General features: G+C 41.8%; 1 protein-coding gene across 1 annotated transcript; it reads left to right on the forward strand.

The window, feature by feature from the left end:
• Positions 1-476: 476 nt before the first annotated feature.
• On the forward strand, positions 477-14,443 carry LOC143508397 (N-acetylglutamate synthase, mitochondrial-like). The gene is made up of 8 exons (XM_076996860.1): positions 477-975; positions 3,450-3,736; positions 3,860-4,070; positions 4,196-4,376; positions 6,972-7,011; positions 7,241-7,372; positions 12,441-12,623; positions 12,867-14,443. The coding sequence occupies exons 1-8, from the start codon at positions 628-630 to the stop codon at positions 13,042-13,044; spliced, it is 1,560 nt and encodes a 519-aa protein (XP_076852975.1). The 5' UTR covers positions 477-627; the 3' UTR covers positions 13,045-14,443.
• Positions 14,444-14,754: the final 311 nt, after the last annotated feature.

Raw genomic sequence — 14,754 nt, forward strand, 5'->3', positions numbered from 1 at the left:
TGCAGGGAACAGATGTGAGATCTTACTGAACTGTTAAAGCACATATATCAATAATAATCATTTGTATGTGTGTGTTTGTGTGCACATAGTTCTGTAGATTGAGATGATCTTAAACAATTTCATCTTCATTACATACCTTGAAAAACACCATTTAGGTTATGCTCACAATGCATGTGAAAATGTTTTCCACAAATGATTCAAGGACCTCTGTTCGAATGGCCTTTCTTTATGAACCTTGTGCATAATACTATAATTTGTACTACATATTTTTAAATATTATATGATGTGTATTATATTAAATTATAGTATAAATATTATATTATAAATATTCGTACACCCACAGTTAGGTCTAATTTCTTCATCTTAATCCTAATCCTAGCCATGGTGCCCCGTGTCGTTGTGTTTGACAGAAGAGGGCAGTAATGCACCGATCAACTCGCAATTTTTGGAAGAAGAAGACGAAGACGCATCTAGTTCACCATGGTAACAGAGCCTGCGCACTGAAGCCACTCCATTACGCGGGGTGATAGACGCCCACGATTTGTATAAGTAGGTAGAGAAGCGTTTGACGGAGTCATTTATTGAACCTTTTCCCGGAACGACGATTAAGTTATTTGGACATTCATCATGGCCAAATTAAGCGGTGGTTCGCCTGTGTGTAGGGGCATCGTAATGGCCCGACAGTTTTTCTCGAAGTCGCCCCTCGGTCGGCTTCCGACTACCAAACTTCAGCGCCGACCGATGTCGGTTGAAACCGCACGACAGGGCAGCAAGACCCCGGTCTGGATCCACGACGAGCTGGCCAACTCCACTTCCTTCGTTCACTCCAGTGTGAAGTCTAATCGCTCCTTGGTGTACCGAGACATTAAAGCTTTTCTCAGCGAGGTCGGCGGAGATCCACAGGAAGCGCGATACTGGCTGACGCAATTTCAACGTGCTAACGTGTCCGAGGCGCCAGCGTTTGCGGTTCTGGAGGTGAGATGAACCGGCTAGATAATTACACAACTGGGGTTCACACAAATTATTGTGATGAGCCTAGTGCGGGCAAATTTTAGATAAATTAATAAAATAAACTTTTTTGATATTGTACATAACGGGAAGTAGTTAGCCAAGTGGCTAATTCGATATCTATCTCTTATGACAGCCATCTATGGTTAGGATTAGAGCTTTTTTACATTTTAATAACAGTATCGTCACTTATGAGCCATGACACTACTAACTTTAACTAGAATAGATTACACAGCAGTCAAGCCATCCTAGCCTTACAGAGTCACGGGCAATTGCGCGCTTTAAATTTGAATGCGCCTATAAACGCAATACTACGGTTCCTCACTGTAAACTGAAGATGAACGGAGACTTGTATTTATTGAAGAACTTCGATGTACAGACGTACTTTGCAAGTTATAATTTACTTGATCAAAAATGAGCAAATAATTCAGTAAAATAACTAAGCGAATGTAAGTGGGTAAATGTGGTTACTTGTGTAAGAATGGATGTGCTGCTCTTTGTAGTTTTGTCACGATACTAAGAATACAACTTCGATACGATACTTTAAAAAAATATTGAAATTCGATACCAAACTCAGTGTGCTCATTTCCGTTTTAAAGCCTTTTTATTTTTTTTTATAAACAAACAAATGAATATTGTATTTTGTTTCACAAATGTCAAATAAGTAAAAGGTGTAGTCCCTACCACATTAAAACAGAAAAATAAATAATTTCACATTAATATAAATTAACATAAAATAGTAGTACACTCTGGAATTCACATTTAGAAGTAAAAAAGGCTAGTACAAAAAAGTGTATTTTCTTTAAACAACTTTAAGTAACTAAAACATATCACATTCATATAAAAACTTTGAGCTGCCCAGAGTTTCAAGTTTTTCAAACATAAAGAGAACACAGTCAATTCAAAAACATTTCTGTAACATGCAGTTTTTTTGTACTTTCTAACTTTTTTGCAAGGAACACCAGCATGTTAATGTGCTCCTCATTAAGTCGTGCAAATGAGCCCAGATGTACTGAATACATGTTCTGAAGCAGAGCTGGAAGCAGCAATGCACAAGCACTTTTTGGCAAACTGAGCAAGGTGGGGTAAGATGTTCTCATTTGTCCTCCACAATATGAGGGGGTTTTCTTCTGCACTTAATTCAGGCATCATTTCATACACTGTCAACTCATTTGTGAGTTCAGTATTCATAGATGATTAGTACAAAATTCGAGAGGTGCACGACCTCGTGAATCGACAGCACGTGAATCGACAGCGCGTGAGGCCCTCGCGCATGGGCGGAGCCACCGCAATTACGTCGTTTTTGCCATGCGGACCCTCACACCGCTCGCGATTTAAGTTAAAAATGTATACATATACTCGAAATGATTCGAAATAATTTGCTTTGTTAGCACATTATTTAATGGGTTTTTTTTTCAAAACGCCCAATCTTAACGTCTTCACATTCTCTCATGTTTCGTCCTGAAATCACAAGAGGCTTGTATATGGCTTGACCCATATGATTGTTAAAACTTGTAAATCCTGTTAAGCTGCTTTGTGACAACATGTGAAAAGCGCTATACAAATAGATTTGATTTGATTTGTATTTGGTAACGTAATAGTTCCGTAATAGTTCTGTCAGATAGCTTTTTGTTGTGAAACGAAGTATTTGCAATTTCAAGTGTTTTAGCCTAAACTTCAGCACTTTTCAAACCTGAAACACAAAGCAACATTAAAATTGGTCAGGTAAATGATCCTTCCCCTGTTTTTGAGGGGTGTTCTTGTGCTGTATTGAAAATGTGCAGAGCAAGAAATTGTTATAAATCATAGTTTTGAATCGGAAATCGATTTTGAATTGAATCGTGGTCCCCAAAATCAGAATCTAATCGAATCGTGAGATTGTAAACGATTCCCACCCCTAGTATTTGGTATCATAGAACTGAACCAAACCAACCCCTAACCTTTTAAACAATATTGAACTAAACCAACCAAAGTACAAGTTGTGGGGCCTACTTAATCACGCAAGCTGTCTAGATATAACTCCTGCATGTTGGTATGTACCAAAATTTCTAGACTTATTTACTCAAATATTGCTCCACAATATTTGTGTATTCATGTATGTATTGCTCCATTTTAGCATGAATCTTGAAGAGAGACAGTCAACACTACATAACTCATAGCGCTGTGTAAGGCTGCAGGAGTCCATATGACTGTCAAAAATCTAAAAGAGAAGTGAAATAGACAGTGAGGTGTCTCCTAGCAGAGCTCGGCATCAGTTCTCTAAAGGGAAGTCTCCGGGCAACCAGTGTCCCCAATCTGTGCCCGTGAAACCCACGGGCGCCTACGTGCTGCTGCATATAACAGGTGGTTTAAAATCAGTACTTGTCTTTTAGAGAGGCGAGTTAGAACGTGTGTAGGGAAGTCCACTCATGCTCACCTAACCTTTGTATCCTTCCATGCAGATTGACCCCTCTGTATTCAAGAGCTGCGAGATGGTGCAGAGCCTGGCTTTCAGCCTGTCGTTTCTGCAACGCATGGATATGAAGACTGTAGTGGTGATTGGACTTCCTCCTGAGGTGGCGGAAGGAGACGGTGAAGCTAAAGGGTGTGGTGCATCCGAATATAGGGCTCTGATGGTGAAGTGCTGCCAAGCTCTCACTGAAGCCCTGCAGCACAACTCTGCCAGTGTCATGCCTTTCTTTAGTGCGGAGGCATTGCTGCAAATCCAAAAGCCTCAGCCCGGTTGTAGGTGAGCCCACTTGTCTGGGATGCCCGTCAGATAGTCAAGCCCGCACCTAGAGTTAAGCTTTCATTGTTTTTGTCATCTCTTGCTCACTGTCCATGTCTCATGGTGTGTATATATGTGTGTTAGTGGTGACCCCTCCATCACGGTGGACACGACCCTGATGCAGTGGAGTCTGAACTGTGGTGCCATCCCGCTGGTGTGTCCAGTGGGCCTCAACACGGCTGGCTGCTCCACGCTCTTCAACTCCTACCAGGTCACAGCAGCAATCTCACGAGCTTTGCAGCCCCTGAAAGTCATGTTCCTCAACAGCTACGGCGGCTTCCGCAACCAGAACGAAGTGGGTGTGCGCCTCCTAATCTGCAATGGAATTTATTTGTTTGTTGATTTACTGCGTTAATAATTCACTTTGAACCACAGTGGAAGATGTGGGAAATTAATGTTCTGAATGGTTGTGTTGGTCAGGTGCTGAGTACGGTACTGCTGCCGGGTGACCTGTCGGTTCTGACGTCAGCGGAGTGGCTGAATTCACTGGAGCGCAGGCAGGTCAGCACCATCACTCAGCTGCTCAACCAGCTCCCAGCAGAGAGCTCCGCCGTCGTCACCTCCGCCAACACACTGCTGACGGAACTCTTCAGCCACAAAGGTGAGCAGAGAGTATGAACCTGGTAAAAAGCCGATCTGTACAGCGAACACTTAGAACCTCAAGCTTGGCTCGACTTGAAACTCCATGCTTAAAGTCTCATGGAAGACAAAGCTCCAGACTATTCTCCGTCCTGGCTCCAAGATGGTGGAACGATCTTCCATTAGCTGCTAGGACTGCAGAGTCTATTGCTATCTTCAAGCGTAGACTGAAGACTCACCTGTTTGTTGAGTTCTTACCAGAGCACTAACTCAGCTGATACCACTGGCCGTTGTTCTTAAATTGTATGTCTGTCTATGGTTATTTGTGCTTCTTGGCAAATGTCTAACTTGCAAAACACTAGGTAATGATACTGACTCCTGTAGTTTAGTAGTAGTCTGACTTAATGGTGTCTTGAATTCTGGCCTATCTGTACTATTTCCTAGGATGTATTCTGTGATCAGAAGCAAAGCACTTTGTAAGTCGCTCTGGATAAGAGCGTTTGCTAAATGCTGTAAATGTAAATGTAACCCACCCCCACACACGCACACAAAATGCACACACACTCTCTCATACACCCGTTAGACAACAAAGGACCTGTACACACCTCAAACCTTTTCATTTTTGTGAAAGATGTCCTAACGTGCACCCTTATACACACACATCTAACTGGAAACTATTTCCAGCTCTTATACACTACCGTTCAAAAGTTTGGGGTCACTTTGAAATGTTCTTATTTTTTGAAAGAAAAGCAGTTTTTTTTTTTTCAATTTAGCTAACATTAAATGTATCAAATATACACTCTATACATTATTAATGTGGTAAATGACTATTCTAGCTGTAAACATCTGGTTTTTAATGCAATATCTACATAGATGTATGGAGACCCATTTCCAACAACCATCACTCCAGTGTTCTAATGGTACATTGTGTTTGCTAACTCTGTAAGGAGGCTATTGGATATTTAGAAAACTCTTGAAAACCCTTGTGCAAGTAGGTTAGCACAGCTGAAAACAGTTTTGCTGATTAGAGAAGCTATAAAACTGACCTTCCTTTGAGCTAGTTGAGAATCTGGAGCATTACAATTGTTGGTTCGATTAAACTCACAAAATGGCCAGAAAAAAAAACTTTCAATTGAAACTCGACAGTCTATTCTTGTTCTGAGAAATGAAGGCTATTCCATGCGAGACATTGCCAAGAAACTGAAGATTTCCTACAATTTCCTCCTCCCTTCAGAGGAGAGCACAGACAGGCTCTAACCAGAGTAGAAGGAGAAGTGGAAGGCCCCGCTGCACAACTGAGCAAGAAGACAAGTACATTAGAGTCTCCAGTTTGAGAAATCGGCCTCACAGGTCCTCAACTGGCAGCTTCATTAAATAGTACCCGCAAAACCCCAGTGTCAACGTCTACAGTGAAGAGGCGACTCCGGGATGCTGGCCTTCAGGGCAGAGTGGCAAAGAAAAAGCCATATCTGGCTAATAAAAGAAAAAGATTAATATGGGCAAAAGAACACAGACATTGGACAGAGGAAGATTGGAAAAAAGTGTTATGGACAGATGAATCAAAGTTTGAGGTGTTTGGATCACACAGACAAACATTTGTGAGACGCAGAACAACTGAAAAGATGCTGGAAGAGTGCCTGACACCATCCGTCAAACATGGTGGAGGTAATGTGATGGTCTGGGGTTGCTTTGGTGCTGGTAAAGTGGGAGATTTGAACAAGGTAAAAGGGATTTTGAATAAGGAAGGCCATCACTCCATTTTGCAACACCATGCCATACCCTGTGGGCAGCGCTTGATTGGAGCCAATTTCATCCTGCAACAGGACAATGACCCAAAACACACCTCCAAATTATGCACAAACTATTTAGAGAAGAAGCAGGCAGCTGGTGTTTTATCGGTAATGGAGTGGCCAGCGCAGTCACCAGATCTCAACCCCATTGAACTGTTGTGGGAGCAGCTTGACCGTATGGTACGAAAAAAGTGCCCATTAACCCAATCAGTCTTGTGGGAGCGGCTTCTGGAAGCATGGGGTGAAATTTCTCCAGATTACCTCAGCAAATTAACAGCTAGAATACCAAAGGTCTGCAATGCTGTAATTGCTGCTAAGGGAGCATTCTTTGACGAAAGCTAAGTTTAAAGTAGAAAATTATTTCAAATAAAAAAAAAAAACATTATTTCTACCTTGTAAATGTCTGGACTATATTTCTATTCATTTTGCAACTCATTTGATAAATAAAAGTATGAGATTTCAGGGAAAACACAAAATTGTCTAGGTGACCCCAAACTTTTGAACGGTAGTGTACATTTTTGTTATTCAATCATGAAATATTGTATGTATGGCTCCAAACTGCTTCGGTAAGAGCAATGAACACGTTCAGTGGATCGTGAAGGGCTTGCATTTTTAAATTACATCAGAAAAATAATGCTAAGCATTGAGTCGTTTGATCTGGGGAGGATATCCTTTCAGTATGATCTAACTCCTGTCTAGTAATGCTTTTAAAGTTCTGTGGTATTAAAGTCCCAGATACTCTTCTTCTAAGAGGAGATATTCCATGTTTAAAACTATTGTGCTGAAATACGTCACATAACAATGCAATATAATTTTGACTTTTTCAGGTTCTGGCACCCTGTTCAAAAATGGAGATCCTATTCACCGGTATGTTAGTTTTTTTGTATTTATTATGATTATTCATTCATTTTCAAGCTAATCTTTGAATGGATGACCTAAGCATGGGCAGTTCTGTCCAGATTGTAACACTAAAATAATTTTCCCTTTTGCCTATTTTGTAATTGGGTGTTTCAGAAATGTATCGTGTGTGGGTGTGAGAGTGTATTTTTACTGCATGAGCTGATCATGCTTCTAAGCAAAGTCCTCCCTCTGTCAGGTACAACAGCCTTGAGGAAATAGATGTAGACCGCCTCCTGGCTCTGATCAACAAATCATTTGGGAAGAAACTGAAGGAGGACTACATCTCCTCTCTTAAGGGCAGATTGCACTCCATCTATCTGTCTGAAGGGTAAGACCAGCTTCACTTCATAGTTAGTTGCTCAGTGTTGTGGTCATTGTGCTACAGTGATTTAGGCAAAGTCTCGCTTGCCAAACATCTTTAGAGAAAATGGAACTAAATTGTCACATCCTGATTATACATAAATTTAAACCTGGTGTCATTATCCCCTTTGTTTTTAAATTATTTAATCCTTGTTTGAGCTCACAAGCGTTCAGGCATTCTGTCTCTAGTGCTACAGCATTCTTGTAATTATCTGTTTAGTAATTATCTGTTTAGTGGGAGAACATTTTGAGCATTCTAGTGGTGTATGTAGACACTCTTCCTTGTTTAGTCCTGGAACTTGGTGTCTGTGAACAGGCATAGATACTTCCTTGTACTGTACACCTGGGCTTTCAAACTGTGGGACTGTCAACCTGTTCTGCTGGTAATCATAATTAAACAAAGAATTCTGTTCTGGCTAGAGCAGGAACGTTTGATTGGTGTCTCCCTGACTGCACAGACTAACATTTTACATTCTGTTCACATTCCAAGTTTACAAATGGACCAGTGGCTAGCAAACCTTAAGAGAAGAGATTGAAGATAATGTTAAGAATTAAACCCACTGATTTGCATTTGTTTATAATTAGATCAACATTATTTATGTGAGCTTATTGAAGCAATAAAACAATTTATTGAAGTGTATAAATTGCCAGAGTTTATATGATTAATTGATGCTCCACCTTGATTAGCAGGGAAAAAACATTAAATACTTTATCGATCATTTTTAATTCTCAACTCATGCAGTTTGACAATATGATCATGTCTGGTAGATAAATAAGAATACCACTCTTGACTCACAAACATTGCATCCAAAGGCAGTGTGGAACCGTCAGCGCCCTCTACGCCCTATCAGAGGGCCTAAAATATTCTTAAAACATAAATATATATATAATTTATCCTATTTTTTAAAATCTACTTACAGTTTGACAATCGACATCTAAACAATTATAGAAATATAAGCAAATAAATTATTCACCCGTGTCTGTTCAATCTGTGTTGGAAGGTGAGGCGTTAAGTGGAAGCCTGTGAGCCTGTGTCTCCCCCTATCAGCACTGTGATGCCTGCTGTTCGTTTACAGAGGGCCTGGCAGTTATAATTCAGCACAATACCAGTTTCAAATGACAGTAAAATTGACTCTTAATGGGCGGGCTTAACTGTATGATAATTTCCGCCCGCTGTGGTGACGCTAGCTGGCGTTAGTGTACCACCGCTAACTAGTCAACATGATAGCATTCCAACACCCCCCTTTACGTTTTCGAGGAGTGAGTGTACGGGCGCACATAAACCGTAAGGAGAGAGAGAGAGAGAGAGAGAGAAAAGAACATCAACAACAACAACAAAAAAGAGTGGAACCATTACGAATATCCGAGCAGGAGGGAGGGGAGAATCAGGTGGCGATATTTCCCGGGAGTACAATCTAAAAGAAACGTGAGTCACGGCGGACTTCTGCTTCCCGTAAGCTCACCAGTCCAGCATGTAAGATATAACGCACAGGTAAACGGATCTGATACGAGTATTCCACAGTTCGGCGTATACTCCTGTTGGGTGCATAAAAGACGTCAAAGTCCCGGCGTGCACGCCAAAAAAACCCCTATTGGAACTGCGCACTTCACAATCCAAAGTTTCTCCCCGCAAACGCTTAAAACATGCCTTCCCCTCTCCTTCCTCTTCCTCCTAATTCCCCTGGAATAAATCTTGGTAGTCCCATAACGTCATGAGTGGGGTATTCCGGTGGGCCGTGTGCCTAGAGTGGATTATTCATCATAATATACAAACTTTCTCACAAACAACAAAAAAGAACATAAATACAGAATAATGAGGTGATCTCTACGCTGTGTTCATCACAGATCCCCCCCCCCCCCCCCCCAGCCAACAGGACAGAAGGGCCATAATAGGGTTTAAGATCAACCACATTAACATTATCCACCTTATCTTTGTCAGTACCCCATCTCACTATGTAATTATTGGGACCTGGCTGTTTCTCAACCCTAGCTGGACCTTTCCACTTTGGTGCAAGTTTGGCTGAGAATTTAGCTGAAGCCTTTGACAAGGGATGTGTCCTGATCCAAACCAAATCACCGACAGCAAACTGTACACTTCTGCATCGGGCATTATAGTATCTGGCTTGTTTGGATCTGGCCACACCTAGGTGTCTTTTGACCTCCCTAAGCAAGGCAGTATTGTCCTGCAACGTATTGTAAGCTGCCGTGTGTGGAGTAGGTGCTAAAGAAATGAGACGTTCCAATGGGCCCTTAATCGAGCGTCCCAAAGCCTACACGGCAGGCGAGACCCCAGTAGACTCATGAACCGCTGTATTATTAATAGACAGCCGAAGTTCAGATAGCCACCGGTCCCAGTCTTGGTGGTGTTTCCCTACGAACAAAGCAATCATAGCCTTCAATGTTCGGTTTACCCTCTCAGTCAAGTTCGTCTGAGGATGATGAGCTGTAGTCAGTTTTTGCGTTACTCCCCATGCTGCACATAGTTCTGCCATCATCTCACTAGTCCACTGAGGCCCTCTGTCTGATACGATATAAGCAGGCACACCCCAGCGTGTGAACATCTCATCCTTGAGTATCTTGCATGCATGAGTTGTTTTAGCATCGCGCAAAGGAAACAGTTCCACCCATTTGGAATAGTAATCCACCGCTACCATCAACATGGTATTACGTGAGCGACTCATAGGTAGGGGCCCCATAAAGTCCACTCCAACCATCTCCCCAGGTTGACTGATTTCTGTTTGTTGTATCAGCCCGGCTGGTTTGACGTTAGGACTTTTGTATTGCTGGCAGATCTGACACTCCTTCACATATTTCCACACGTCCTTCCTAATAGTAGGCCACCAAGCTACCTCCAGAATCCTCCTCAGGGTTTTCATTCTCCCCAGGTGTCCCCCAAAGGGACTACTGTGGAAATAGTCTAGGAACTGATCAACAATTTGTTCCGGGACCACTAACTGATGGTTGTAACCCCCATATTTAGAGGGCACTTCCCAGTAGAGTATTCCTTGCCGCTCTTGATGGCGTACCCGTCCCATTTTAGTACTTGTATAGGCGCCTCTCACTACTTCGCACACTGTACTGTTTCTCTGTGCATCTTCAATATCTGGAAGGGTGCACGGCAAATCACACCATCGAGAGGCCTCTACCACACAGACATTACTTAGCTCGGTTGTTGTGGCTCTTGACAATGCATCAGGCACCATATTACAGCACCCCTTCCTATAATGCACCCGAAAATCAAAAGCCTGAAGTCTCAAAGTCCACCTTGTCAAACTTGAGACGGTCTTTGGAGAGTTGAAAGCCCATGTGAGAGCGCTGTGATCTGTAAAAATGTCAAACGCAGTGCCCTCCAGATAATGTTTCCATTTTTCCACTGCCCATACCACTGCCAGGCATTCCTTTTCTGTAGTGGAATATCTTAGTTCAGCTCCTTTGAGCCCTCTCAAAGCATAAGCTATAACTTTTTCCTCACCATTGACTACCTGGGTAAGAACAGCCCCCAAGCCAACATCACTAGCATCCGTTTGCACCTGAAATGCTACGTTCTGCTGAGGCTGAGCCAACACCGGGGGAAACTGGAGAGCTTCCTTTAACTTTAAAAAGGAGGCCTGGCATTCTCCTGACCACTCCCATTGCACTCCTTTCCGTTTCAACTGGTTGAGTGGCGCAGATATGTCCGCCAGCCGGGGGATAAACTTATGATACCACCCAACCAAACCTAAGAATCTTTGTAGGCTCTTCAAATCAGTTGGAGTTGGGTACTGGCAGATAGCAGCCACTTTCTCAGGGTCAACCGTCACCCCCAGACCAGACACGACATGTCCAAGGAAAGTAAGCTGCTTCTGAAAAAGATGACATTTTTTAATATTGAGTGTTAAATGTGCTTAAATAAATACAATTCTTTAGTCTCTTAAAAATATTCTTTTATATTGACTTTCAAGCGGTCAATGGACTCCCTTATACCCTCCTCTCTACTAAGCGATGCGTCAACTACTTCTTTTATCCGGACCTCTATTGTCTCCACTCTCTCAGTAATCTTATCCAACAACTCTCGCATCACATGCAACTCCCCAACATGTTGCACGGTGGCTCTGCTGAGCGACCTGGGAAGAAACAGCAAAAAAAGGTGGGGAGAAGGGCATGCATGAGGGAACCCTGGCCACAGTGCAAGAAGATATATAAATGGTGATCTCTACGCTGTGTTCGTCACACATTAAGACACAGAAGAGTACTGGTTAAGGATAATCACCTGAGATAGAGTTCATAAAAAATATCAGTAAAACAACTGTAACAACACAACCAAACAAAATGAACTCGTACTTGATTCATGGTGGACAGTGTGTGGCTAAATGGATACAAGGAAGAATAGAATGAAAAAGGAAATGTTTCGGTAACCTGTGAGAGAAACTGTCCAGCAGAACATATCAAACCAAATAACAATGAACAAAAGGAATGACTGACTAACCGAACAAGATTTGTGATGGCATAGAATGGCTACAAGATAAAGTCATCCTTTGTTAAGTCCCACACTGGGGAATTTGCAACATAACAGGAAGACATTAAAAAAGGAGGGAGCAAGAAGACTTTAGTGAGGCATCTTGAGGGTATGACATTAGGACAGAGGCAGATAGTAGGAAGGAGTTCACCAAAAGTCAGAATCTTGGTGTACTCACTGGGTACGTTTTATTTGAAGACCTTACCTTGTGCCTAGACTCATTGACATTTTATGGGGTACATTTATTTACATTTGACAGCTTCCCTGCATCTTGCTCATCACTGGTCAGTTTTTGACTCTTGGGTTTTTACACATCATTATCAAAGCTAGGTTGAGTCATGAGGTACACCGACCAAAAATACCCATCCAGCAGGGGTTTAGAAAAAAAATATCACTGAGATTTTGGTGGCGGACACTAACTGAGCTTGACAACAATGTTTATGGATTTTTTTCTGTAGAGCTTGATGAGCTCTGGGCTCTAATCTCATAAGTGTGGATGTAGGTTTGTGTTCTCATTGGTGATCTGCTTCCTCTTCCTCAGGTACAGTGCTGCCGCCATCATCACCACTGAGCCAGTGAGCAGTGGAACTCTGTATCTGGATAAGTTTGTTGTGAGCAGTAGCAAACAGGGCCAGGGCACAGCACAGATCCTCTGGGAGTCCATCCGCCAGGATTTGGGCAAACTCTTCTGGAGGTCCCGCTCAACCAACCGCATTAACCCTTGGTGAGTTTGAAATTGCACATCACCCACATAAAGAAAGGTGTTTGGTATACGATTTTGAAGTAGACTCACACACTGACCTCCAAACCTGCAAACACACCAGCATCAATCTCATTGCTGTACCTCTGGATACTAGAAAAGCAATCTATTAAATGCATCTGAGAGAGAGCAGCCATATCAGTGCTGTAGTTCAGGTGTCCTTTGTTTCTGCTGTTTATCACTGACCTGCTCGTTCTCATTCCTCAGGTACTTCAAGCACTGCGACGGAAGTTTCGTCAATGGCCGCTGGATCGTCTTTTGGTTTGGCTTGTCTGACATTCGGGAATCGTATGAGCTGGTCGAATACGCCAAGAGCATAGCGGACTCTTTTTGCCCGAGCGAGGAGGCTGAGGCAGTCGCCCAGCACCAGCCCCCAGGCTCCTGACCTATCTCCAGTTCAGTTAACCTTGTTTCATTTCAACGTGCCTTACATGTGCCATTACACTGAAGTTTGGAGTTGCTGAAATGTGGCTTCCTGATTGTTCCAGCACTAGATCTCTTCTGAGATGCATTGATATATTACCCAGCAGCCGCTTGTATAGGAGAGGTAGTGGATGATGGGAGATGTCAAGTGATGATTGATCAGTGTCAGTGTCAATCTTTGGTTGGTTGGTTATTTATTAATTTCTTTAATAATACATGTCTATTATAATTTTATATTGTAATATACTGAGGAAAGAACTTGCTAGCATTGCATAAACAGGCATGTTTTTTAATATATATATTTATGCTTGGCCGGATGGAGAAACACTACAATTTGATAATCCATTATGTATATAGTGTTGAAGTCACAGTTAAAACAAAGAATGATCTTTGAATCTACCCTGAATTATTGACATTAAAAAAAATGTTTTTTGCAACTCTAAGAGCTGTGCAGAATACTAGTGGAGGATAAAAAAAATGTTGAGCAGCATTAAGTGCAAAATATTTGAGCCACAACTAGAACATTCCACTGCTTAACATCCCTCCAACACAAATATTAGTTTTTCTATAAACTGCTTTGTAGTGATTTATTTGTGGAATTACAGTTTTTGTGAATTTAGAAGCTGCAAAGGCCAAATATACTTTTTGATATAGTTCTCGGTAGGCTTGTCCCGATCCGATATTTGGATCGGATTGGCCACTGATATTTGCAAAAAATGCGTATCGGTATTGGATCGACAGGCCCGAGAAAATCCAGAGATCCAGAGACTCCCGATCCAGTTTTTTTTTTTTTTTTTTGAAAATCCGATCCGGGTTTTCCAGCGCACCCATTTAGATAATCCATTCCAGTTTTTGCTGTGTTTTCGCCAGTGAGAGTAAAATCCGGTCCGCATTTTTCAGCACACCTTCAGCACACGAGCATAGCATCTCCCCAATTTGGTAGCAAGTACCTAATTAAGGCGGCCATGTAAATTTGAAGTTATCGGTAAAAATGTCAATTGTGTGGGATTATTTTACCTTAAAGGACGACAAAGACGAAGAAGTAGAGTGCAACATATGCCACAGTAAAGTCAGGCGTGGTGGTAAAGCTGTAAGAACTTTTAATACAACAAATCTAATCAAGCATTTAACGAAATACCACCATAAACATGAAGAGTTTCTAAAGAAAACCGAAGACAAAAAGAAGGGTCCTACACAACACTGGCAGAAACGTTTCCGAAGAGTGACAAACTGCCACTTTTTAAAAATACTATTTACAATAATATTATTTGCACTGATGCCATTTCTGTTTGTTATTTATTATTTTGTCTATTTTGAGTTTATTAATTGCTAAATAAACAGGTCAGTTTCTCCTTACCAACCATTGTGTACTATTCAAACACACCTAATTCACCTAAGAGTAAAACGCTTTTCAACATGAGTTTGACAACAAAGTAAATTGGCTAAATAACTTTAAACTTTAATAGATGCTCAGATAGGCCGGTATCGGTATCTGCAGATATCGCATCGGACATGAAAATAAATATCTGTATCAGATCGCTGGTTCAAAAAGCTGGATCAGGACATCCATAGTTCTCGGGGCATGGGAGTTTGCCACTCCAGCATGCACGTTTTGTGGGTCTGGAGAAAGCATACGTGTCCAGAGATGTGCTGTGAGAGTAGGGAGTGTCAG

Source organism: Brachyhypopomus gauderio, chromosome 2, assembly GCF_052324685.1.
Source record: "Brachyhypopomus gauderio isolate BG-103 chromosome 2, BGAUD_0.2, whole genome shotgun sequence".
In the NCBI taxonomy this organism is placed as follows: Eukaryota; Metazoa; Chordata; class Actinopteri; order Gymnotiformes; family Hypopomidae; genus Brachyhypopomus; species Brachyhypopomus gauderio.